At 38.1% G+C, this 26,244-nt stretch overlaps 1 protein-coding gene across 1 annotated transcript in view; it reads left to right on the top strand.

Moving 5' to 3' along the window:
• Positions 1–26,244, top strand: part of cdkal1 (CDK5 regulatory subunit associated protein 1-like 1) — a 244,521-nt gene that overhangs the window by 127,330 nt on the left and 90,947 nt on the right. Inside the window, exons 9-10 of the mRNA XM_044358558.1 lie at positions 13,065–13,231; positions 24,330–24,475. Of these exons, the coding sequence (XP_044214493.1) occupies positions 13,065–13,231; positions 24,330–24,475 (313 nt within the window). The remainder of the gene's footprint in view (positions 1–13,064; positions 13,232–24,329; positions 24,476–26,244) is intronic.

Raw genomic sequence — 26,244 nt, 5'->3', positions numbered from 1 at the left:
AAAACATCAATGAACAATCAATTGACATTTCCACCTCCATCTTTCTCTGTCCATTAGTTTGCTTTAACTCCTCTCTGAGTTCACAGGAAGCACTCGTGGCTTGCAGCACTATGGAGTTAAAGGGCTGTTTTGGTCTCCACAGATCCCATTTTCTCTTATATGCAGCAGTCGATCTGCTCTGGAAGCTTCACAAGATGCTTTCTCTTTGACAACACACACGCACATAAAAGATGAAAGAGGGGGTATAACTTCTTTCACAATTACTCCCTATACATTCATATACACACATGTGGGCCACAAATGTACATATACACACAGACAAACACACACACACACACACACACACACACACACACACACACACACACACACACACACACGGTACTTTGAGCCCCTCTGCCAATTACTTTTGATATATCCGTACAATGTGTCTGACCCATATATGCTATGGCATGTTTTTCTTATGTACCATATACATTGCATGTGCACGAACATACACACAATCACACAGGCTTTGATGTATCCAGACATTCTGTCTCACGCACAGGCGTGCACAGAGGGTCATGCCTGTAGTTCAGATACTATGCAAAAAGTAGGTTAAAGCTGACATGTTTTCAAAGGATTGTGTAGGTTGTTCATTATAGCCATGCATATGCATGTACATCCACATGCGTGCATGCGCACATACACTACACATGCACGCACAACATGTACACACGTACGTGCAAGCACACATGCATGCATTTAGTATAAACATGCCTGAGAGAGAATATTTGCATATACAAGTGTGTGTGTGTGTTGGGTTAATCCGTGATGATGATGCTACCTGCCAAGTCACCCACGCACCAGATCAACAGTTGTTGCTCTAAATTAAGCTGCTTAATTACTGCAATTAAACTCTGCATGTGGTGTTTGTGCAAGAGTTATAGTGTGTAAACGTGTGAAAATGTGTGTGGCGGGTATTGAAGGAAGGCTTGTGTGTGTGTGTGTGTGTGTGTGTGTGTATTAATTTGTAGCTGCCTGGGTGTTTGAAAATGTTTATTTCCTGCATGCCTGTGAATCAAAGATTAGCTAAGTTTAAGAATTTCAGTGAGAGTTACTGAAAACAAACCTAGAAAAGTAACAGTTTTTCAAGAATTTCTTCCTTTGAGCAAGCTGTCATTATTATTCTGTTTCAGCTAATGTCAGTCATATATCATGCAGGGGAGGCTATTAAAAGAATGAAAGGTACACCAGTAAGAACTGACTTCTAGTTAAACTTCATCATTTCAATGAACACCACATAGCAATATAACATTTTTTTTTGTGCCAGCAAAGCATGTGGAAACCAGCATCAGCAAAAGTATCAAACTTTTGCGGGAAATAAGGCTTATCAAATGATGCGGCGAAGTGATATAAGATTGGTTTAAGCATGAATTAAAACAATATTTGTATTGAGTGTAATCTGTTTTAACTTTTAAATGCATTCTGTGTGAATTTTAGACAAATTCACTTTATATATATATATATATATATATATATATATATATATATATATATATATATATATATAAAGTGAATATATATATATATATATATATATATATATATATATATATATATATATATATATATACATATATATTAGTTACTCCAAGAGTTGGGGAAATGTATTTTGATATCATGCAGTATTTCTGTATCCCTCTTCTTGTCCCACTTTTCTCCTTTTAATCCATCCTCACTGCACACAGTTGCTTACTTTTCTCTCTTTACTTCCAAATTCATCATTTCATTTCTCAAGTTGCTGTTGTTGACATCTGGCCCAGAATTTTTCTCTGTCTAGTGGGTGGGTTGGGAGATTTGCTGTGGAGGCAGACAGCCAGAGGGGATTGGCTGGTGGGGGAGGATAGGGGGAGGGACTAATGTGATTGAAGGTCAGACAGGCCTTCCAGTCAGTAGCACAATACAAAAATATTGCTGGTTATGAATGAGAGGTGTGTGTGTGTGTGTGTGTCTGTCTGTCTGTGTCCTATCCATGTCATGAACAAATGCATCCTTTCTTGAAAATAATTGTTTAAATTAATATGGTATTTAAAAAGCACAGTGAAGCGTGTGTGAGTGGCATGGTGGTGTACACATCACTTCAAGAGTGTCTTAATTTGCTTACTGACACATAGCTAATGTATGCATGTGTGTGTCTGTTTCCATAGTATTTTGGCTGGACTGCAGCAGCAGGGCTAGCCCTTTAACCGCGAAGGTCCCTGACTGACTGACTGACTGACTTACTGACTGAGTCGCTGAGTGATGAAGTTACACCATTGGTCGGCCAAATGTGGCGTGACTGACTGATGAGGTTATGCCATTTGTCAGCTGAATGCTGACATTTCCTGTATCCATTTCAAGTTAAAAGCCTGTTTCAAATTAAAGTCTTTGGCTGTGTCTGAAATCCACACTAACATACTATTTATACGCTAAAACAGTATGTGAATTTTTTTAGTATATCGGAAACCTTAGAATGAAACCAATAGTATGTGAAGTGCATACTATTTATGGGAAAATATTACAGTATACAAGCACTGGACACTACGCCTGCATAAATATCCCACAATGCAACGCAGTAGTGACGACAACAACAACATAACAGACAATGGCGGACAGCGACCAATGCAGTTCTGGCGTAACATCAATAACACTTCAATTTACGTGTAAGTGTAAGGTTTCACTTTGCTAGGTGTAATATAATTTTTTGAATTAGTTCGGACTTTATTGACATGGGCTACCATGGTTACTTGTCTCTAACCAGCAAGGAGGCTCTGAAGAAGTGACGTGATTATTACAGCTCAGTGTGTCCGAAAAGATACATACTACTGTTTATTCACACAAAAATATGTTGAATGATAGTACACATATTGGGTGTGTAGTGCATAGTGTGTGATTTCTGACTCAGCGCCGGTGAAACAGAAGTTAGAGCATCTTTAACTTCTGTGCTATGACGTATTTCCCAGTGAAACAGAATATTTGAGCGGTGTACAGTTACAAGGGGGGATTTAAGTCAAATCCTTCGTATCTGATTGGTAAAAGTGGGTGGGGTTTATCAAGTTTAGCACGACACACAGCTGCAGATAGAAACTGAACTACAGAGGACTGTCTGCTCCACACACACCAAAACCAGTTGTTAGATGAGGAGGACGAGGGAGAGATGAATGAATTAGACCTCGACCACATTGTTTTGGAAATTTTTTGCCCACTGATACCCAAACACACATCTCTTCCCATCTCTCTCCATATTGCTCTGTTAGCTACTACGACCCACGAGTAGTCAAGTGTGGTTTTATTTGATGGGTGCGGTCAGCTAGTTGCCCGAAGTCACATTTGATTGGATGAATTTTTGTAAACGCCCTTGAGTTCAAGATGAATCATCAAACATTTTAAACCGTTTCACAGGAAGAGGAAAGACAAGGATTTTGATGTGGACATATAATTGGCATATAACAAGAGATAACTGAACTATTAACACAAGATTAGAAGGGGTAAAGTGTATTTTTCATTTCACTGGGTTTTTAAAAGCCCTCTAGCGTTCCATACACAATCCAGTCATATACTAGGTTTTGACCAAGGATATGTTGAAAGATTAGAGAATACTTCCTTTTTCATGCTGGACATTAACAGATCTATTCCTAACATGCTTCCACAATATCCACAGCCCTCATACTGTGCAAAAATGTATCAAAAAGTTAATCTCAGCTGTCTGAGTCAGACAAATCAACTGTGTATCTTCCAAAGTTAGTCTTTTTTAGTACATAATTCCCTCTTTCAGTTGCCCCAGACTGTGTTTCCATGCTGAGCTGAGGTGGAGGGATAGTAACACAATTAGAGAAAAGAATACAAGGAAGGACACATTATTTATCCTCCCTAAACCCTTCTCATAACACATAAATGTTTTTTTTTGGCATGACATGTAAATGTTTTTGCATTACAGAGATGGAAAATTATACATAAAAGAAAAGACAAACAATAGGGACATTATAACAAGTACTGTTAACATGGAAAAAAAAGTATAAAGATATGTACCCAATAACATTCAAATACATTAATGTGAAAAACACACCATATATGTTGTAATGTTATAGATTACACATCATTTATATGGTATTCTGTCTTCCTCTCTCTTTTTCTGTTTCTCTGTGTGAATTCCTGCACAAGCTGAATGTTTCGTTAGAGGGAATGTATTGATCCATGTACTGTCCATGTCGACTCTCATCTCTCTCTGCGGGAGGTGGATCTGTGTTTGTGAATATTTATATTCTGCCTAATTATCGGTCTTCATGGGAACCAACTGGAAGAAAGTCGAGGGAGGTAAAACCAAGTTTAGAAAGTTCACAAACTTGTGGTCGAGTCACAAACAGCACTGATTTGTCATTTTCTCCCATTAGTTGATATGGTCATGTTGTGTATTTTTTTAGTCATTTTAACTTTTCAAAAATATCTCACTTGACTGTTCTATTATCTACTGCTTATATGGGTGTATACCCACTTAAAATGTTTGTCTAGACTCTTTAAAATGAAAAGTTTCTGCAAAACTTAAGAAAAATGTCCTAGAAAAATACGGGTTTTAAAACTTTACCTTTTCCAGTTTTTGTTCCACCATCAACAAAAAGTGCTTAATTAAAATTTTTCAGTAGCAGAATATAAAGAGAATAGTTTCTGTTTGTTTTATTGTAGTGAGATGAATATATTAACACTGTATGAATAAAAACATTAAGAATAACAGCATTAAAGCAAATACCATACAGAGTATTTCATAAGATCTGTTACATCAGAGTTAAAGAGCGAATATGCTCAAAGGGATCTAAGCTGTTATTGCTGTACATAAGGTCATTCACATTCTGATTGGTTGCATGGGTGGTAATGTTTAATAGATTACAGATTATATACACATAAGGATGATCCTATTATACTGCATTAAACCCTTATTTTCCATGACACAAAGCAACACATAGCTAAGCATGTATACATTAAGCTGCCATGATGCATGAAGGGGCGTATGTGTTTGTATTTTATATAACATATACAAGCCTAAGGACAGCAGTCATATATTAAGACTATCAGACCATCACATTAAAGTAAAATCCTATAAACTACAGTTGACCAAATGTTGAAGTAACGCAGAAATTTCCAACCAGTTTGACAGAAAAATGCGAATACATTTTTATTTAGATAAGCTTCAGACATGTGCAGTGTTTTCCTCTCCCTTTTACGCTCTCTCTCCCTCCATGTACTGTATGTATGTCTGCATGTACTTAGCCTCATGTTGACTTGTTCTATAAAAATAGGGTTTTAATTCAGTTTAATAGGATCATCTTTATGTGCATCTAATCTATAATCTGTTAAACATTATAGCCTGTGGCAACCAATCAAAATGTATATCATGCCAAAGAGATTAAGATAAGAAGGGATGCTGAACCTCATATATGTATGGTAGGGATAGAAGGGTAGCTTGGTACATGTGCCTTCATGTACACTAAAATTCACTTACGTTACACTGACTTTGACTTTACAGTATACACAAACGCACATAGAGTTGTAAGCATGCACTTATCCATATGAATGATAGTGTTCTTGTGGGTATACACACATGATGGTGGAGTTGGTTAAAGTCAGGAAACAAGCATGAAAAGATGGTGGAACTACTGCCCCTGTCTGTAAAACTGTAATCTATTAAGGATGCTTCTTCTCACTAGGAGGTAATTCTAATTTGTCAAACCATGAGTATCTTTGATGTTTTGCTTTAAAAGCTGAACAAATACGAATTAATGTAAATGTCACAAGCATAACTTTTAATCTCTGCCTCTCTGCCTCTCTCTTACATGGGAGGCTGATCTTTGGTCACACAAACAGTCACAGAAGAAGAAGTCGCCAAAACAAACACATTAGACATGGCTGAGAAAACAAAATGATCAAATGTCATTTTAACTATGTTGATGATGACAATGTTTGTTGCCATGGGCGCAATAAAAAAATGCTTGTAGGGGGCAAAACAAATAATTTGGCTGAAGACCTGTTCTGTAAACAACAGTTGACAAAAATGCACAGAGTTCTTCTACAGTCCATCCACTGCTGGTGACATTATGCCATGTCATAGCCATAGACATGGTGCCGTCTAGGCTACTAATATTGCTGCTGTTGCTGCTGAGGAAGAAATATTGTGTTGTATATATTGACAAAGCGATATTGAAATAGCACAGAGATACAGATTATGTAAAATGTATGTGTGAATGCAAGTGAGTGAATATAAAATATATTAGGTTATTTATTGTTGTTATTGAGCATGGCCCTTATTAATTGTCACTTTTTTTGTTGAATATACATTATTAAAATCAACCAATAACCACAATGTTTCAAGACACTAAAACTAAAAAAGTAATTTTTAAAGCAACTATATGTAGAATTTGACTATACGTAGGTTTTCCCAGTGGTAATATCAAAAAATACACCATGGCAGACTCACTGTGTGCCATGCTGTGTGTGTATTTTCTTCAAAAGTCCCATGAATAATTACAGTGACCAAGTAGCATTAATGTACAGAACCAGTCAAAAGTTTGGACACATTTTCTCATTCAAGTGAATGGGAAGGTGTGTCCAAACTTTTGACTCGTACTGTATGTTTTTTCTTTTTTTTCATCCAGAGAAAGTAATTTTTTTTGACATTTCTCACATCTGTGATAGCAAAAATAAGTTATTATCATTCCTTTTTGGAAAAAGTAGTAATTTTACACTGCTGTGTCTCCAACACTTGAACATCCAGGGTGATATTCAGTCATTTGACAGTTTTCATGTGTGTGCTATTGAAAGTAATCAGAAACAGCATGCACCAACTAATAGAAACAAGCATGACATGAAAATGTGTGGTCATGTTGTGCCGCTTGTGTGTCTCATTTATGATTTAAGATCCTTTTACCGTTGCAACAGTGGCTTTTACTAAAGCTCCCAATCACCTGAATCAATTGGTTCTGTCACGCTTCTTCAAAGCAACCACTTCAAAGCCCTCATCTCTTTTCTCCTCCCACTCTTCCCATCCTTTAATCCAAAGGCGGAGCCAGGAGGGCCATAAGAAATTATATATGTAAACAATATAATGATATATAGAAGTCTGCAAGCGTATAGTGTGGTTGTAAGTACTGTAGCTTATTGGCCGTGTTAGCAGCTTTCTCTATATGGAAACAAATACACATATTATCATGGTAACAAATCTTTATTTGTGACTAATGGAAATGAAATCTTTATTTGCCGAAAATGAAGATCAACATCTGCATGTCACATGTTCATTCTGCTTTTCGGTTGAAATGGTTTGAGTTCAGCTTCCGATATGATTGAATCCAGGTCTTTATTAGAACATACAACAACAAAACTAAAATCTGTCACTTTTACTCATTTCTGAAATAATCCTGTCATTCTCCAAATTAGATTACTGTAAAACAAGCCAGTAGACATAACCAAATTAATAATATAATACATAATACAAAATCATGTTTTTGTCAAACATCATGTTTTTTTCTTTATTATTGTGATAAATTCTTCCCAGGCTGAAAAGATGTTTTTCTTGAATTCTATCAGACGACATGGGATTGTTTATCTATTTATTCATTTTTTTAGTCATTTTTGCTGTGTTTTTTTACATAATATTTTTTCTTGGCTTGTTGACCTATTAACAAAACGCACAGTAGATAGATGTAGGTTTTGACCTGAGTTCATCATGTAGACAGACATAAATTAAACGTACTACACTTGGAATTCTGTGTTCAGTTCAGTTTAGATGACTAGCATTGGACACACACACACACACAGACACACACCGAACATGTATTTGGCAGAGTGTTGAAGTGATGATAGTTTGATATGTGTATGGCATTTGTCAAGTATGCTGATGGTGTTATTCTTGGACAAAGACAAATGCAGCTTACACACACACAAAGCTGTTTCCTCTTAAGCACGCTCTGTCTGTCTACGTCTCTCTACCTATCTAGAGTCTCACCCCTGAAGGCTCAAACCCTAAACAAGGCAGGTCCCCCTGCCACCTTTCCATCTGCTGTTTTGTTCACTCCTCCCTGTGCTGTCTTTACACTGCTGTGTCAGAGTTCAGTGAATGTTAATAGCTTTTAGGAAAAGTCTCCTGCTGCCCACCCTTGTTTATAACTGTTCTGACATCAAACTGCATCATAAAGCGACATGGAAACAAGGGGTTAGGTTAAGGGTTTGTTATATGAACACACACAGGTCAAAGCAGTGTGGAAACTTCAGAAAAGAGGTCCATATTTAATTTCAGTGGGACTAAACATTATAATTTGTTAATAACGATAGCACATTATCAATATCCACAATATATTAATATGTTAAAATTATTCTTTAGTTGTCTCATTTTGACATTGATGTCAAAGGATAGAATCAGCTGCAGAACAATACCTCGTAAACTGGTATGGGCTCAATGACGTGCTAGCTCAAGAACATTTCAGCAACCTCCTAGTTACTAGACCACCATGAATTAAAACTTTTCACTGATGAAAAATATTAGGTTTTTGTAATATGGTGTTAATCTATACTGGATTTACAAATTTCTCCTTGCTAAATGTCTGTTATTTAAGTTTTTTCAACTTTTACATAAAAAAATGATGTCGTAATCTTGACATGCCTCAAATTGACACATATCGGCCCGGTACCTCTCTCAGTGCGCACATACCAATACCAGAGGAAGCAGCTGTGCATTGTGTGTCAGAGCAGATAGAAAAGACAGAAGAAATATTTCCTGATGAAACGGCCACCTTCTCTCTGTCTCTGGCCAACAATAACACCACTGGCATGGCTAATGCAAAAGGGACTGAGAAGCAGGCCAAAGGGGCAAATTAACGGGCAGGTTATTGAGTTGATGGGGAGATCTATGGATGACTGTTTCCATAGCGTCCCCCTGTTCAAAACATAATTAACACAGGAATCTCAAAAGCTATTTAATATCTGGCAACACATAACCTTACTTGCTTGGCAGCATTATGTGAGTTGAATCACAGGAATGTTGTTTTGGAAGGAACCAATTTAGCTCCTAGGCCAAGTTAATGCAGGTCTAGCCCTTTGCTAAGAGACCTCTTGGCCAGCAATATTGTGGGACAAAGCTGTGACGTAGAAACTGATGCTTCGGGTGTGGTGGGTGCAGGAATACATCCACTCTTGGGATGTAGATGATGCAAGCAAGGTTTTGACCTTGGCATAGGGATTGGTTTTATTTAGCCCAAACAAGGTAATGTTAGCGGCGCTGGAAATTTGCTGTCACCGCCTCTCTTTAGGCTACAAAAACTAAAAAATGAGACACAGATTATTGGGAAGATATACTTCAGGGAATCAGCCGTAGTGTTAATGCTGCTAAACTGAGACAGTGGTGGTAGCTGATGATAACATGTCTATGCATTAAGCCTGACCTCCAGGTTCTCCAGTGATTCCAGCCTGGCCAACGGTAGACGGGTAGCTCTTATCTATGTCTTGGAAGGCAGGCATTGCTGAAACACGGCCTATTTTCTTTGTAAAATAAATTGAACGAGTTAGTAAATGATAAAGAACATTTAATGAACTAGCCTGTTTTTGAGTATTGAATCAAGGTGGAATATGCCTTTTAATTAATTGCATACTGAAGCAAATGAACATCATATCCTGCATTGCATTGTTGGCGTGTGGTAGCCTTTAGATCTGATCATGTGTGATTGATGAATGCTTTTGATGGTGTTTTTAGACGTGGTTGGCTCCAGAAGTCATTAGTGCATCCTAATGTCAATGATGATGAGCTTTGGAAACTCTTTCACTCTGGACAATTATGCTGCCATCATCTTTAATCTATCTGGCCCATGCACGCCTTTTAAAAACACAGTTTTACTCTCTCTCTCTTTCTCTCTCTCTCTCTTACACACACACACACACACACACACACACACACACGAACTCTCCAATTAGCCAAACACCATCTTTACTCTCCGAATGACCACATGCATCTTTCTGTCTGTCTTTGCACAGCTAATGATAATGATGGTTGTGTGTTTTGCTGTATGTGTGTGTGTGTGTGTGTGTGTGTGTGTGTGTGTGTGTGTGTGTGTACTTGTGCCCCTGCAAGTGCAGATGTATTTGTGTGTGCCTGCATGATATGATATGTCTTAACACATAGCTTAAGCAGACAGTCAACCATTTCCAGACCTACAGCCAAATGACAGTTAGATCATTAAGCTCTAGCAGTGAGCATTGCTCTAATTTAGCATGAAGCTGGTAGAAAGTCCCCTCTTGCTGTATGTGACCTTCACTTCCCTGGAATGCATGTTTATAAGACGGGTATTTTTAATACATGTCAGTGACTGTCATGAGCTGGGTTCTGTCGAGGTCTTGCAGCATTTAGGCAAAGACAAGAGACTGCTAACAGTAATAAAATAATAATACTTCAGAGGAGCTGCTGTGATGGTAGGGGAGATTTGTATCTCGGGGTTAGCAATAGGGCAAAAACTGCTGTCACAATACATTTTCCCATATTGATCAGTTTATTATGATTTTAAAATACTGTTTTAGTGTTCTGATAATAGCTGAAACCTGAAGAAATGTGTACATCATGATTTAAACATGATATTTAGAAGAAGAAGTTAGCTCGTATAGGAGCTTGTAATCAATTGAAACATTGAAACAACAAACGGTTACTCAGTGTTTCCCCTAGGATTTCTTCCAGCAGCGGTGCTGTTGTGCACGAGCAGAGCACTCAACAGCAGGACCTGTATTTGCGCACATCAGCAGTGGAATAACTGAAAACTACTATGGCATTGTTCCAAACTTCCATAGAGTCATGCGTGTGTCAGTTTAGAGGAGTTTTTGACAGCAGAAGGGCTCTGGAGGCCCGGAATGAAAGAATGAAATGCCTCAACACAGAAAATGTACACTATTTTTAGAGATGCACTGATATGGAATTACAAGACCAATAACAATAGTGATAATTATAGACTTAAGTGACTATAGTTCAAAATGAGATGATTACATATTGGTTGTGGATAATTTTATTATTACAAATGCAAAAACTTGAAGATGACAATATAGATTGACAAGTTTTTTTTTCTAATACAAGGTTTACAGCTTTCACCATCCCTACAATAAAGAATAATTTTTTTTTTTTTTAAATTATTAACTTGTTTATAACTACCAATTTATCTTTTTGTAGACAAATTAACATCAGACCTTATCTCCAAGACCCTTAGAATAACCTTTCATACTGTTAACTGATTAATGGTTGAAGCCCTCACACTCCACTGTTCAGAAAAGCTGCAGGTCTTTAACAATGAAGTGGTTAACAGCTCTGGCATCATTCATCCTCTCCTCTGTCGTCCTCCTCTGCTGCTGCTGCTGGTCAGAGACTGACTGCTGTGCAGTAGGTACTGATGGTAGAGAGGAGGGGCAGGCTTATGTCAGCCTTAAGTCTATAAGAATTCAACTCATTTTCAGATATTTAGCTAATTAGACTCAATTGTTACATTCAATGAACATTCTTTTAGAGCTTGTTCATAACAGTTCCCTAATAGCATAATGAGCTCTGTATAGCTGTAAAACATAGAGACAGTGGATGAGAGTGGAGCGGGAGTTGACTGCTGGAAGTCGGAGACGTCGTATTTAAGTTTATGTTCTGCACGTTCAACAGTTGTTTGATAAATTTCTTTTGACGTCTCCCATACTGACGGATATTGTTGCACTTACAGCAGCAAGCAGTTGTAGTCGACTGTGGTAAAGTATAATCTAAAGTTTGTTTCATCCTGTCTGCTGTGCTGCTCTCATTCAAACAGGCACAGACCACAGACAGAGAGCAGAGGAGGGAGAGACAGAGATTATCATTTAGCAGTGGCACTTTGCTGCTGTTGAAATCATATAGAGGAAACACTCTTACTGTAAAGTCAGGGAACTCTCCTCTTGTTAATCTGAACATTGGAGCAGTTTGGAGGCCTCAGAGTGCAGTCTACCCCAAATAGTTAAAGGTGCAATGTGTAGAATTTAGTGGCATCTAGCGGAACGGACTTGGCAGAAATGGAATATAATATTCATAAGTATGTTTTAATTAGTGTATAATCACCTGAAAATAAGAATCGTTGTGTTTTTGTTACCTTATACTGAGCCCTTTATATCTACATAGGGAGTGGGTCCTCTTCCATGGAGCCAGCCATGTTGCACTGCCATGTTTCTACAGTTGCCCAGAATAGACAAACCAAACACTGGCTCTCGAGGGGGCCTTTTGCATTTTTCATGTGTTTTGTGGCCACTGTAGGTTCTCCTACATGCTTGAAAGGGGGGGGGGGGGGGGGGGGGGGGGGTGAGAGGGGGTGAGAGGGGTGAATCTGCAACCTTACCGCTAGATGCCACAAAATCCTACACACTGGTCCTTTAAAACATTAGAAATGTAGCTCTAGTTTTGTTGTGACGTTTAATTAATTCAAGCAAGGGTGGCTAACATAGGTGTAATTGATCTCCATATTTACTGTAAACAGTCCAGATACTGGTTTAAAGCAGTTGAATTCTGAATCAGATGCACAGGACAGAGAACTCCAGCTCAGTGGGTCCTAATGGGACAAGAGAAAATCACAAATAACTGGACATCAAAACAGAGGTCTGAATCAGATAGCACTTCCAGGTTTCAGCCTACATGCTTTAGATTCACCACCTAGAGTAAGTTGGGTCATACTGAATCCAGTTAAACAGTAGCTATAGTCACAGTAAATAATGCCCTCTTGGGTATTGTAGTATGTGTATGATAGTTACAACAATGGTTATGTATGCATTATGCATATAGTATGTGTGGGGGCCCTTTTTTAAGACAGCTGGACTTTTGGCATCATTCAAAAGCAGTTTTGAACAAAATCATTGGAGGATCTACAGGAAAGTTGGTTTTTGGAAATCTGATTCATTTCATATCAGCTGACAAACAAGTGTGGCAGGAGTGCATTGTGTGAAATTAAATTTAATCAAGATATTAAACTTGTTTTGTTCATGTTTTTGTTTTGTTTTTTTCTGTTTGTTTGTTTATGTCTGTTCAGAGGGAGTATGTGAGATCTGGTTGACCAGTGAAGACACAGGAGCCTATGGTAGAGACATCGGGACAGACCTGCCCACACTGCTGTGGAGACTGGTGGAGGAGATTCCTGAAGGAGCCATGCTTAGGCTGGGTATGACCAACCCACCATATATCCTGGAACACCTAGAGGTATGCACAGTACACAGTCACAAACAAACCAATATAAACATGTGCCACTCAATTTACTCTAAAGTACCATCAAAGACGATACTAGATCGGCCATTAATGCAGCTAAAATACTTAGAGTACCCCACTTATTAAGCAAGCATAAGTAGGCTTTTTCTACCTTTTTGTTTTTGTCTCCATTGCCTCTTGTGCTATCCCTTCCAGGGAACAAATAATATTGCTTTGTCTAGATTTAATAAACTAAATGGCTTTCTGTTTTGCTTAGCAAGCAGTTTAGCCGCACCACTCATACTCCATTCATTAGAGCAGTTCATTCTCTTCTCTCCCTAATGAGTCAATTAAGGACCATTGTGTCCTCTTTAGCAACCTCATTTTATCAGTCATTATTGTCTTCCCTAATGGAACAATGGACATTGTTATCCTCTCTCTCTCTTTCTCTCTTCTTCTCCCTCTGTGCATTTTTGCATGTGTCTGTTTCTGTCTGTCTGACATGCTATCATTTAAATCTTTTTTCCTTCTCTGTCAATCTATCTTTATTATTTTTTTAAATGTATGGTTTCTAAAAGCGTCCGGGTAATAATCACATATTATCACCATTTTCCACCACCAGTGGACAATAGGCAATAAATGGCCGCTGCTTTCAGACAGCAGATTATCTTGGTGAGGGGAGAGAAATGCAAAATGGCATATAGGATGCAGAGGACAGATCTATTAAAGAAATTAACCTTATTTGTCTGAATTATTTGGATACATAAAGTTAAGGGATAAAGGCTTAAAAAAAAAACAATAGCATGTTTGTTTTGTGGTCAGGTTTGTCTACCACACTTCCATCATTGTGGGTAAATAAAATAAATAATCAATAAAATCAAGATGGTAGGATGTGACAAGAAGGTACACACTTACCAGCACACCAAATCAAAACAGTTTTTTTGTGTCTTTGTGTTCTGTTAAATTGGTGTCATATAATTCAAGTGAGAGCGAGAGGGAGAGCTAGAAATAGTGTATGTGTGGGAGAGCTGGAGAAGGTGCTTGTTTGTATATGGCTGCAAGGAGAGAAGTGAAACTTAAACTTCACTTTTATTTAATAATTATATAATATAATTCTGTAATTACTGTAAACAGTGGTATGTGTTGGACTACACTGCTGCCTGGAGTCTTTGTTAACAGTGACAACCAGAGATGAACCTCTTAAAATGTGTGCAACACATGTTGAATGTGTCACTAGACCTGCATCATGTGTGTGTCTCCTGTCTTAAAATATAATAATACTGTTTGGTTTTTTTTCCCTTCAGCGTGACAAGCTAGTAAAATTGAACAACAGTGAATGTATGGCACTTCAGTAGTAAGGCTGTGGTTGTGTTTACATTTGAAACAGTAGCTGTGGCAATTTAAGGAAATAAATGGAGGGAATGTACAAGAAATGAGTGAATTTGGGTCAGAGATTTTATTCTTTTGATTTTATTTAGTGCTTGGTGTCAACCCTCATTTTAAATTAGGTGATAGTATGTCCGGATAAGACTGAAGTTTTGCTTTGCTTTTGTCATTCTCCAGTCTCACCCCTCAGGAAATCCAATAAGATGTGTGACAGAGAAAATAGTTAATGGAGGAAGGGATGACATAGAGATCTGAAATGGGGAACAGTAACCTAGAAAAGTAAAGTAAGACAAAACTTTTTAGTTAAAAAAAAAAAAAAAAAAAAAAGGCGAGTGAAGTTCACAACAAATATACTTTTGAATCAAACAATCAAGGATGATTGGAGATCATAGATGAATGAAATGAGGGCAGAAATGGAAAAAAATGGGGATGAAGGCCCGGGGATAGAGATGAGGGGTAAAGAGGAGTGAGAAAAGTGCTGTGGGAAGCAGCAATGGAGGTTGTAATTAACCAGGGGTTAATGGAGGTGGCTAATTGTCCCCCACATGTATAGGTAGGCTTTCTGCTTGGCTGCATTACAATTAAAAAACCACCCTCCTAATGATAGGGAATAACAATTAACTGATAATTAGAAATATGCTAGGGTGACACACTAGCTTGGTCTCTGTGTGTGTATGTTAAGAATCATTTCATATGCTACCAGCCCTTTTATTGTTAACGTCCATGCATTGAATTGAATTATATCTTTTTTTGCTTTAATTCCTCAGTCAATTAACCTACATAAGAAAAGATAAGAGTGCTCTTCTTTAACTTATCATTGTCTTTTGTTGCTCCTGTCCCCCATTTACCCTTTTATCCTCTTCCCTCCCTTTCTCCCCTCGTTTCCACCCCCTCTTCAGTTCTTGCTTCTTTTCCTTCCCACTTTCCCGTTTCTCTTTCTTGCCCTACTTGTAAACTTTCTATATATTGACAGTTGTTCAGAGCCTAAGTTATCTTGTTTCCTCCTGTTTGATTTTGCTGTTTCTCTCCCTGATCCTTATTTTTTACTTCTCACTCATTCCAGGTCTTTCCCCTCAGTAATTCATCATATTCTTCTAGTCACTTTTTAAACTTTTTTTTTCATCTTTTCACACCTAATAAGTCTATTTTTTTCCCTCCTAATCACTCTCCCTCCACCGCCTCTTCCATCGCTTCCCCCCAATTCTTCTCATGATGACGGTAATCACAGCAATATGAACAGAGTGATGATGATGAAGGCCAAATCTCCGAAGTAGATTTACCCTTCATCCTAAATAAAGGCCAAATTATACCCCGCTGTCTTTCCTTCAAAGAACACCAGCACTTATACAGTATAACAGCATCATACCGAATGGCTGTGATTGAAGCTGAAAAGGCCAAGTAACCTCTTCACTTCCTCCTAAAAGATCACCCTCTCCAAACACTCTCACACACATACTCGCTCAGATCAACGCTTTTCCCCTTGTCTCCCTCTGACAAAAAAAGAACACACAGTTTCTTCCTATGTGCAGCCTGTTTTTTTTTTTTTCTGGTAGATGTAGACAGCCTTATATCACCATTTCCTGATTGGAGCAGTTAAAGGCCCAATCACCTCTCACGGGCCACTAGTCTCTGACATTTTAGTTGATTGCATTGTGCCATCGGTAGTTTCTTTTTGAGTAGTTACAACTAAAAATGTCTTTACAAAGATGCTACTCTTTTGTTCTTCCTCTTCTTGCTGACATTTTTCTCTTTGCACTTAATATTTTGAGCTCAGCATTTTTATCTATCAGTCTATCCATCTATCTATAAATTGCAAAGGCGCAACAGTAGGTCATCTGATCATATAAGGTGCATGTGTGCGCGCACATGCAGATACCTATAGTATGTATGTGCGAGCCTCTGTGTTTGTGATTGAATCTAGCATGCTAGCAGAGTCAGCAAATGAGGTGTGAAAGTAGCCTCCTTGTATGTAGCAATCAGTCAGTCTGAGATGGATGAAATTGCAGTTCTCCATTAAACATCCTCCTCACTCATCTCAGTCGGACCAGAATACACCAGATATACCGCTCACACTCACTACACAGTTAGCTCCGTGCGATAATGGTGTTATACTATAACCTTTTGTGATTTAACTTAACATTTTGCTCAGCTTTATTCGCTCAAAACTTAAACAGTTACAATAAATTTGCTGTTAAATAATGCTGAGCCGCTTGAAAGTTGGTGTACACAATGCACTGGAAAGTTAGATTAATAATCTGATATATGAATGCTTAATTCCAAAATAGGATCTTATAAATACAGACAGAGAAACAAGAGTACTACAGTGCTGTTAAAAGTTGCTGTGTGACACAGGACAGGACAGAACCTGTAATCATTTTTACATGCATACTTTGTCTTCTTGTTTACTTCCTTTTTGTCATCTAGCCAGAGGCAGTGGGAGAAGTGTGAAAGGAACACACATCACTGACCCCCACTGGGTTTTGGGAAGGTTAATAAACTACCAAATACCTGTAACGAAGGAAAAACTCCATCTTCAGTCTCGGCTGCTATTTTTCATGCCCAGGCGCGAGTGTTCACTCTCAGAATGCACACACGCACAGCTGTATGGGCATACACATAGACACACCCTCTCAGACCATTTTCATTTTAATGACGCCTTTGGGAGCCTCTTCACATTAGAGGCCTAATGTAGCATTGTGTGAGGACGTGACACCAAATGAATGCTCACAGTAAAGCTATGCCTCTAAATTATGACTCCTGACTTACTGCATGCAGTTGTGTTTTGTGAATGATTGCGGTGAATTATGAGTTTTGAAAAACGGAGATTTTAAATGCAGACTGCCACTTTGAAGCTGGGTATTTCAGTAGTCATCTTTGTCGGGCCTTTTGTTGTGACTTTTGCGTATCTTTTCTGGCTAGCGCTAAAGAATGAAGACCGCAACAATGGTAGTGAGTCAATTGAATTATCTGCAGTTTATTGGTGTAATCTACAGCTGCAGCAAATATATTTATTAATATAGTGGTTTCATGCAGTTTGCTGTGTTTTTGGTTAAGACTAGACTGTTTAAATGATATCATTGTAATAAGGCAACTACAGAAAATCCTAAATAATGCCAACATTTCTGACTATGTAATTTTGGCGTCTTCTTTTTTTTCCAGCTCACAACAGATGGTACTCACAGTACAGTACAGTATGACGTTACAGTGTTACAGATGCTCTTAATTTCCCTTTCATTGTGTAATCCATAGATTTCATCTCCGCTGCGTGAGGTGCTGCAAGCTTGGTATACCCTCCAGGGAAAATCAAGTGCAGCCTTAAGTGTTTGAAATGTACAGTATAATATCACAGGGAGCTTCTCTGTCTGCTGCTGAATTCAGTTCCCACCAACTGGGACTTGACTTATTATCCTGGGAACGGCTTGTAGAATCATTTTCTCTACAGACTCCCCTGGGTGAAGCCTGTTAATGCTAAGTGTGTGTTTGTGTATATGTGTGTGTGCGTGTGAATGCAGTTGGGTGCTACCTATGCTGAGTGTGCGCTCTAGGGAATCCAGCTGTGTTGTTACAGTGCATTCACCTGTGTGTCCTTCCATTCCATATTACATATAAATGTAATAAAACTACACACCATACTAATATTGACAGTGTACTACTGTAACAGTTAGTATGATATGCATTTTTAATTGATAGGAATTAGCGTATGACACGCATCAATGTGAAGCTGCAACTTCCCGTCTACCCAAACAATTCTTACTTTAACTTTTTTCTTGCTGTGGGTAGCTCCTTCACATCAAGGCTGTTGTCATGTCATTCTGTGACAATAGTGTAGTAGTTCTCTTTCAATAGCACTTCATTTTGTCATTTTTCCAGTGTGAGTGTACCACACACTCAAAACACACTTTGAATTACAACAATGCGCTAGAGAAGTTCTTCTGAATCCTTGCCAGTATTGAATGTATTGTCAGCAGGTGTTTTTTGTCTTCAATAAGTGGAATGAACTTTCATTTACTTCTTTCATGAAGGATGTTTTGTACAATTCTTGAATTGTTTCTATTATTTCTTAAACGTCATATTATGCATTCTCTTCTCTGTGGTGCCAGATTCATTGTTTGGATTCTAAGGTGCTGCCAAGTCCCATAGACATACCTCTATATTACTACTATACTATTACTTTACCTAAATTCTGAACCAACAACGAAATATAGAAATTTCAGTTGCTGTGAAAAATACATCAATAGATGTGGAAATGAATTAATGCATGTTAGAATTTTTAGGTTATTAATTTCATTACATTACATCCACACATTCAGGATCTCCAAGGATATTTTGACAGTAGTATCACTCTGTGTTTCTGTATTGGTTCAACATAGCTTTATAGATATATGATATACTGTATAATAATGAAAACATTAGTATTTATACCGGTCCAGACAGACCAAATCATATTTAACTTTGTCACAAGACTGGTGATATTAGCATTTACTGGGGCGACTATGAAACACATACAGGTAGACACCTGCAAATTACTTATTATTTCTCGTCTTCATGTTTCTGTTTGGATCAGAGTATGTGTGAGACCAGATTTCCAGGATAATCTCAAAGTGAATGGCACTTGAAGATTACTGTGCACAAGCAAATGAGTTTGGATATGATTTCTGTGAGATTTTAGATTATGGTCTGAGGCAAAGTCTAAAAGCCTGTTTCCTGACTTTATTCAATATTCTTTGCAGTATTACTGTGACATATCTCACTAATAAATTAGTTATTAGCAACATCAACAGGGATGACTTAACATACATACATAAAAATCAGCAGTTACCCCTCAGTCAGTTTCTGCAAACTGTTCAGGGAGTGTCTGTAAGAAACTTTTTTTTTTTTTTTTAATCCACTGTATTCCTCTTGCAATACCAGTGTGGGAGGATGGAGGGACTGATGAACAGGAAGGACATGAAGCAGCAGAGAGCAACAGACAAAATCCTCATACAAAATATTCCAAAGGAATGTAAAACACAAAATTCACTGAGCACATGTGTTTCGTCTTTGGAAATAAGGGGGAGGCAGTGTGAAAGTTAGAGGGTGTCGTCCCTCATTGAGGTTGCTTGAAGCCAAACCACCTTTTATCTATGCTCGCTCTCTTTTTTTTCCATATGTGTTCTTTTCAGTCCTATCTGATTTGAGGGGGTAGATATCAGATGCTTTGAGCTAAGCCAGTTAAGATAGATCCTTTCTGGTTCATGCATCTATCTGAGCTGATCAACCAAAGATGAAAGGATCGTGTGTCTGTTTGTGTGAATGAGAAAGATAGGCCCCGGTGGGGGGAAGGAAAACGTGACACAAAGAGTAAGAAATAATATTATACCGCTTTAAACACTGTCAAGATTGATAAAAAACAAAACAAACAAACAAAAAAAAAACCCCACCACATTTTGATTGGTTTCTTTAAGCATATTGAATTCTGCTTTGAGCTGAATAGTTCATCCACCCAGGAGTGAAGGCATTAAAGCAGCACTTTAATTTTTGCCACTAGGCACTGCTGTGAGATATCTTCTTTATCACAGCGTCATTTTCACTTCAGACTCACTAAACTGTCTGTCAGCAGCAGTCAAACATTGAAAAGGCCTCAACTCCACAGGGATCGGTAACAAGAGAGATTCATATCAGTGTACTGTATAATCATTGGAGGATGGGATGCACTCTGTCAGGCAGATACACACTCACACATGATAAATGGCTTGTGTGAATGAAAAGTCCTCCCCTTATAGATTAATCCCCAGTTGCCATCAGCAGTGCCCTGTTACTCAAACCAGCATGCCATCTGTTGAGACCCCATTCACCCTCCAAGTACACACACACACACACACACATACACAATCTGTGCGCTAGATTGTGGTCATCTGGGAGCTATCATTGATGGCGAATCTAGTGAGACTGGGACATATTACTATACATGATACTATACATTGTAATGGGATATAAACTTAAAGGCAAGACCGGGTAGGGCAGGGCAAGGCAATTTTATCCCTATAGTACATTTCATTACATTGGTACAATGTGTTTTGCATCAAAATGCATGCAGTAGCAAGAAACATACAGACACACACACATGCACACACATACTGTATATAGTAACTTATCTCACAGAGTTTTGACAGATCTCAGGTTACCAAAGAAATCAAAAGTTAATTCAGATTCTGCTATAGTTAGAAAACTACCACCTTAATACCACCTGAGAGGTCTTCATTGTATTGTAGTCAGTGAGCAGGTCAGAAAGTTGACAGCTCACTGACTGCAATCCAAAGGGACCAAGCGGTAACTACGACGACTTGAGGCTGAAACTGCGGAAGCATCCTAAAGCGCAATGTCACCGACCACCGCTAGATGCTGCCTTTAAAAAAAAATCCCTGCCTCCAATAGACTCCCATTCAAAAAGCATCAACTTCTCTCTAGAAATACTAAGTCAATAATATTTTTTAACGAGTCATTATGCTCTCAATTGCTAAATTCAGGCCCTCTAATAAGTGTGCCGGTGGTCATTTTGGAAGTTATTGCTCTGTTAATAAAATGTGAAGATGTACAGAAGCTTTGATGTCTGCTGTGTGGGCTTTGATTGACAGCTGTGATTGACAGTTGGCTCACCTGCTGCTCTCCTGCGGCTCCGGGACTCACTCAGTCAGGCTATACTGTAGTCGTAATATTTCAGTAAGTTTAATGTTCCTTGATAACTATACCTGCCGTGTTAGCAGCTAAAGGCAACAACCTGCACTCTTTATTTGGAAGCCCAATGTAAGCTGCAATTCTGGGCTTCAAACTGTCTCCAATGCAAACCAGTGGGTGATGTCACACCTTGCTATGTCAATCTTTATATATAGTCTATGAAAAGGACTAAAGTATGGTTTTATCCCAGTGTGCCTATTGTGACCTTCACACGCTAATTATCGACCTATCAATCAGACCTCATTGGTAGCTAATACACAGGAAGAGTGTAATAAGAGGAACCAAGCCAGATCTACAGTATAGTTAAAATATAAACTGTTACTCATCACAAGTGCGCACTTAAATACATCAAGTGCTCACTTTAGGGCTTATAGCAAAGAACTAGGTTAAAATAGAGTCTTCTCTTAGAGACAGAGCACTGCATATCAAACACTTTGAAAAGGCATATACAAAGAAAAGAGGCCAGAGTGTTTTCAGCAAGTACATGTATGTCTTAAAACACACACAGCATTGCCATTCAAAGTATATTTTCCTCTTGCAGCACAATATGTATTTAGTTATAGTTTTATTTACTTTTTATTGACAGTTTTCTTCTAAACCTCTGACTTGGACATGGCCCTTTGTTATTATTTATTATTCTAAAAGGCTTCACACAAGAATTTTCAAGCACATTCCAAACAGCATTTACACTTGTATCTCAGAAGAACTTTGAAATAACACATCGATCGGTACACAATCCAACAAGCTACTATTCACACTCACAAAACATTTCAAACACACATTAATACACGTTCCTTTGCATGTTTTTTCTTTCACCCACTCGTTCTCTCTCACACACACACACACACACACACACATATTCACACACACATGCAGCAGGCTGATTTCTGTCACCAATCAAGCTCCATTTTCCAACCAAATTAATTCTTTCTAATTTGGAGCTTCCAGTGGTCAGCCCCCTGCGGTGCACTGCAACTGAGCTGTGTCTGTGCGCACGTGTGTATGCGCATGCACGCACACACACGCATGTGTGTCTGTGTATGAAGCAGAGAACATTCTACAATAGATCTTAATGAGAAGACGGACTGCAATCAGCACATTCTTGTAGGAAATCATTAAATCATTTCTTCCTCCCCTCTCTTTTTCTCTCTCTACTTCTTGTGGTGATTAGCATGGTAATGATAGCATCCTGATTATGTCCATCAGAAAAATCTGACATCTGTGGTCTCTCCAGGTCTTTTCTTGTGGAAATTAAAGTAGAAAAAAAAAACACACTTGCCAGCTCCCAATTAATGTGGTGTATTAAAAAACAAAGAATGTCACTCTTGCAATTGTTCTTGGTAAAAGTTTAAGAGCTGCAACAAAAAAAAGACATTACACAAAGTCCTGTGTTGTTACTATAAAAACTCATCCTGTTCAAGCTACAGAGAACATTCCCTTTTTGACACTGACTACATGGAGCATATTTCTGATGACACAAAATCTATTGCTTGTAGTTTGGGGTAAAGTTATGAATCTACATTGAATGTGTATGATGACAGTAAATCTTCTCCACATTAATTAATAGGAAAGAATTTATATTGTCTCGCAGATATTACCCAGGACCCTGTGTTCTGTCAGAAGCATCGTCTTGATTGGAGTTGAATCTATGAATGTGGACAAAACCATTGTGTCAGCCACATCATTTAGTATGAGAACAATATATACGTAAACACTTGGAATTGAGAATAATGCAGCTTTTTAATGTCTCCAATGTCTTAACTTCATCATGAGTGTTTGTTCCTTCACTACCCAGAATGCATCGGAAAACATAAGTGAAGATTGGCTTTATTTTAAAATCCAGCTCACCATCTTTTCATATTTTTTTTTTAACAAAAGAGCTCCATATTTGAAACCCTGCCTCCTGTATTCTGTATAAAAATGATCTGCAGAAATTATGGCAAGCACATGCTGTACTCCAAGCATTTCTATAACTCTTTTAGTGAAAACAGAAAGGTACCCAGTGGCCAGAAATCCTTACTGAGTTAATTATAGACTTCATGTATTTTTCTTTTTTCCTTCACCATTTTCATCCGAGATGTGGACCTGCATGCTTCAGTAAAAGCTCTTGACTTTTCAGACATAAAGAACCCCTACTGAAGCAGCCTTGACTCTTTGGACTTAAGATCCAGTGGGTACACGCTGAATTCTCTGAGCTGCTTTTCTTTTCTTTTCCCAATAAATAAAAGAGAAATTTAAAAAAAAAAAAAAAAAAACGAGAGAAAGAGGTCATCTATTGTAGAAGGTTTGGAGTGAAAAGCGTGCAGACAGAAGCAGGAATGTTAATGGAACCTTTATTTTATTCAAAGCTAGCAGCTATCATTCACCAGAGCCGATTTTGCTGCATCTTTTAGTGCGTTTGTATTCACTAAACCTTACAGTCAGATAAATAAGATTTTAAATTTCTGCCTCAGATTCATGTCTATCAGGGCTAAAGGATGCCACTTGTTAAGAATGTCTGTCTTTTTGTCCTGGGTTTGTCCACCATCATTGGTAGAATATATGCAGTGGTTCTATATACATGTAGATTTTTCAAATTTGATCATTTTTGTGCAGTTATATATCAAACATGGTACTAAAAGGTTTCACTTGGTTTATTGAGTTTGTTCAGTTTCCTTTGTACTTCTGCATGATGCAGGTTGTTTGTAAGTTCTTTTTCGTCTCATCACTAGTTTATCCACAAACTGTGTGCATAAAAGACAGGAAACAACAGAAAAGTGTCTTTTCCTGTTATCACTCTGAAATGTTGAGCAGACAGATGAACAACAGTTATTTCAACTTGACATATGTCTCTTTCACACACACACACTTATATACATACACATATTAATGTTACCCTCATTGCCTTTTCTTAATCTGTGTCTCATTATCCTCACATCCATACGTTTGACAAATCTAACCCTTTATTTCCATTTTTTTCTTTTTCTCTTACTATCTGTGCCTCTCTTTCTCTCTCTACCATCTGTCTCATTAGGAGATGGCAAAGATATTGAATCATCCGCGTGTCTATGCCTTCCTTCATGTTCCTGTGCAGTCGGCATCAGACAGCGTCCTGATGGACATGAAGAGAGAGTACTGCATTGATGACTTCAAAAGAGTGGCGGACTTCCTCAAAGAGAGGTAAGGCAGGATGAACTCCTCATGGACAGAATGAACTCCTCATGGACTCCTGATCATTTTTATTGTGTTTTGCATGTTACTGTCCTGATAGCACACAAAAATGTTCGTTTTTTATTACTTCTGCCTTCTGCCTAGCATACCTCTGTGAAAAATGTTGAAAAATTACAAAAGATTAGGCTTTGTGTACTTGTATGCGTGTGTGCATGCATGCATGTACATCTATTCACTTTGAAATAACTTCACCCTCACATGGAGACATGCATACTCGTACCTTTCTCACTTTCTTTCTTTCTCGCATCTGTGTATCCACATTTCAGCAAGGATGCTTGTTGATCATGATAGACTAGTCTGCATTAAGATCACTGAGTCAGATGTGTACTGTATAATGTGTGCATTTGAGTGGGTGCTTGTATAAGGCTGAGTTCTCATGGCAGCTCACATGGGTCTGTTTGAAGAACACCTCTGTCTGTGTGACTAGCAGCACTCTTTAATTCTCTTTCTTCGTTTCTCTCTCCCTGGGTTACTTTAAGGCTCTGGCTTACTTTGAGACTCTTCACTTTTACTGAATCTGGTCAAGATTTAGCTGAGATTGAAAAAGGCAACATATTTTTGCTTCAGTTTGGGTCCCTGAATAAAACTTCTTTTTTTTTTTTTTCAAATGTCTGCACATTCAACACCTTCACTGTTGCCCTGTCTTTTGATGGACCACTAGATATAGATGAATGTCATATCTAGTCGTATCTATCCTTTCAGTTGGATAAGATTTGTGCAAAAGTTGCTCATATTGCCACCGTCACCGAGGATGTCACTGTGAAGTCTTTGAGATACAGAACAGAGCTAGACTTTTCAAAATGTACTGATAAAGATAGATACAAACTATGAAAACAGGCCTTTGTTTTAGTTGCACGTTTTTCAGTGACAACCATGATCAGTACATTCTTCTCTAAAAACCTTCCTTTTGCTCCCGTCTCTTTCTGTTATTTCTCATTCATCAGGACATCAGTCAACAAGGTCAAACATTTCAAACTCGGGATCTATTGATAAGTAAAAAGAGAAGCAGCTGCTGCACTGCTTGCATGTTTGAGACCTCATTTCTGACATGCTTCATTTACAAGCTATTTTCTCCCAAAATATACACTCTAACCCACACTCATGGATTTTAAAGATAAACATGTACACGCCAGATATGGATTAGATATTCCCCCAACCCCTCCTCCCAATAAAACAACCCACAATTCTGAAACATGCACATGATGCATGGATTTGACCCCTGACATTGCGCAAAAGATAAGGAATGATGCAAACTTAATCTTTTACTGTATGAAAGATAATCTGTCATGGAATTTGACTGTGATTAATTATGGCAGTGCACGTCAGCGGCAGAGAATAAATATTGATTTGATGCTACGATAATACGCTATGAAGGGATTCATATGAAAATGAGTTTGGGTCACATTTCTGACTTAAATCTCCAGGTATTACTGTGTGATTTAGAAACAAAATGTTTATGTATGCAATGATATATTTAAGGATGTCATTGCTGTTGTCAGATGATAACCTCTTATTTTTAAGTATGGCTTTTCCCTGGAATTAAATGACAAGCATGCATGTTTTAAGATAAGCACAGTATGATGTATTTCTGGTTCATTTGATTATATATGGTAGAGATTTACAGGAACAGTTAAAGAGAAAGAGTGAGTACCTGGTTTAGAAACAAAATCAAATTCAACACAGTGGATAGTTACTTGAACACGGCAAATCTTTTCTCT

This window comes from Thunnus albacares, chromosome 8, assembly GCF_914725855.1.
Source record: "Thunnus albacares chromosome 8, fThuAlb1.1, whole genome shotgun sequence".
NCBI classification, from domain to species: domain Eukaryota; kingdom Metazoa; phylum Chordata; class Actinopteri; order Scombriformes; family Scombridae; genus Thunnus; species Thunnus albacares.
The sequence above is the reverse complement of the archived record's forward strand: the minus strand, read 5'-3'. Positions and strand labels throughout refer to the sequence as shown.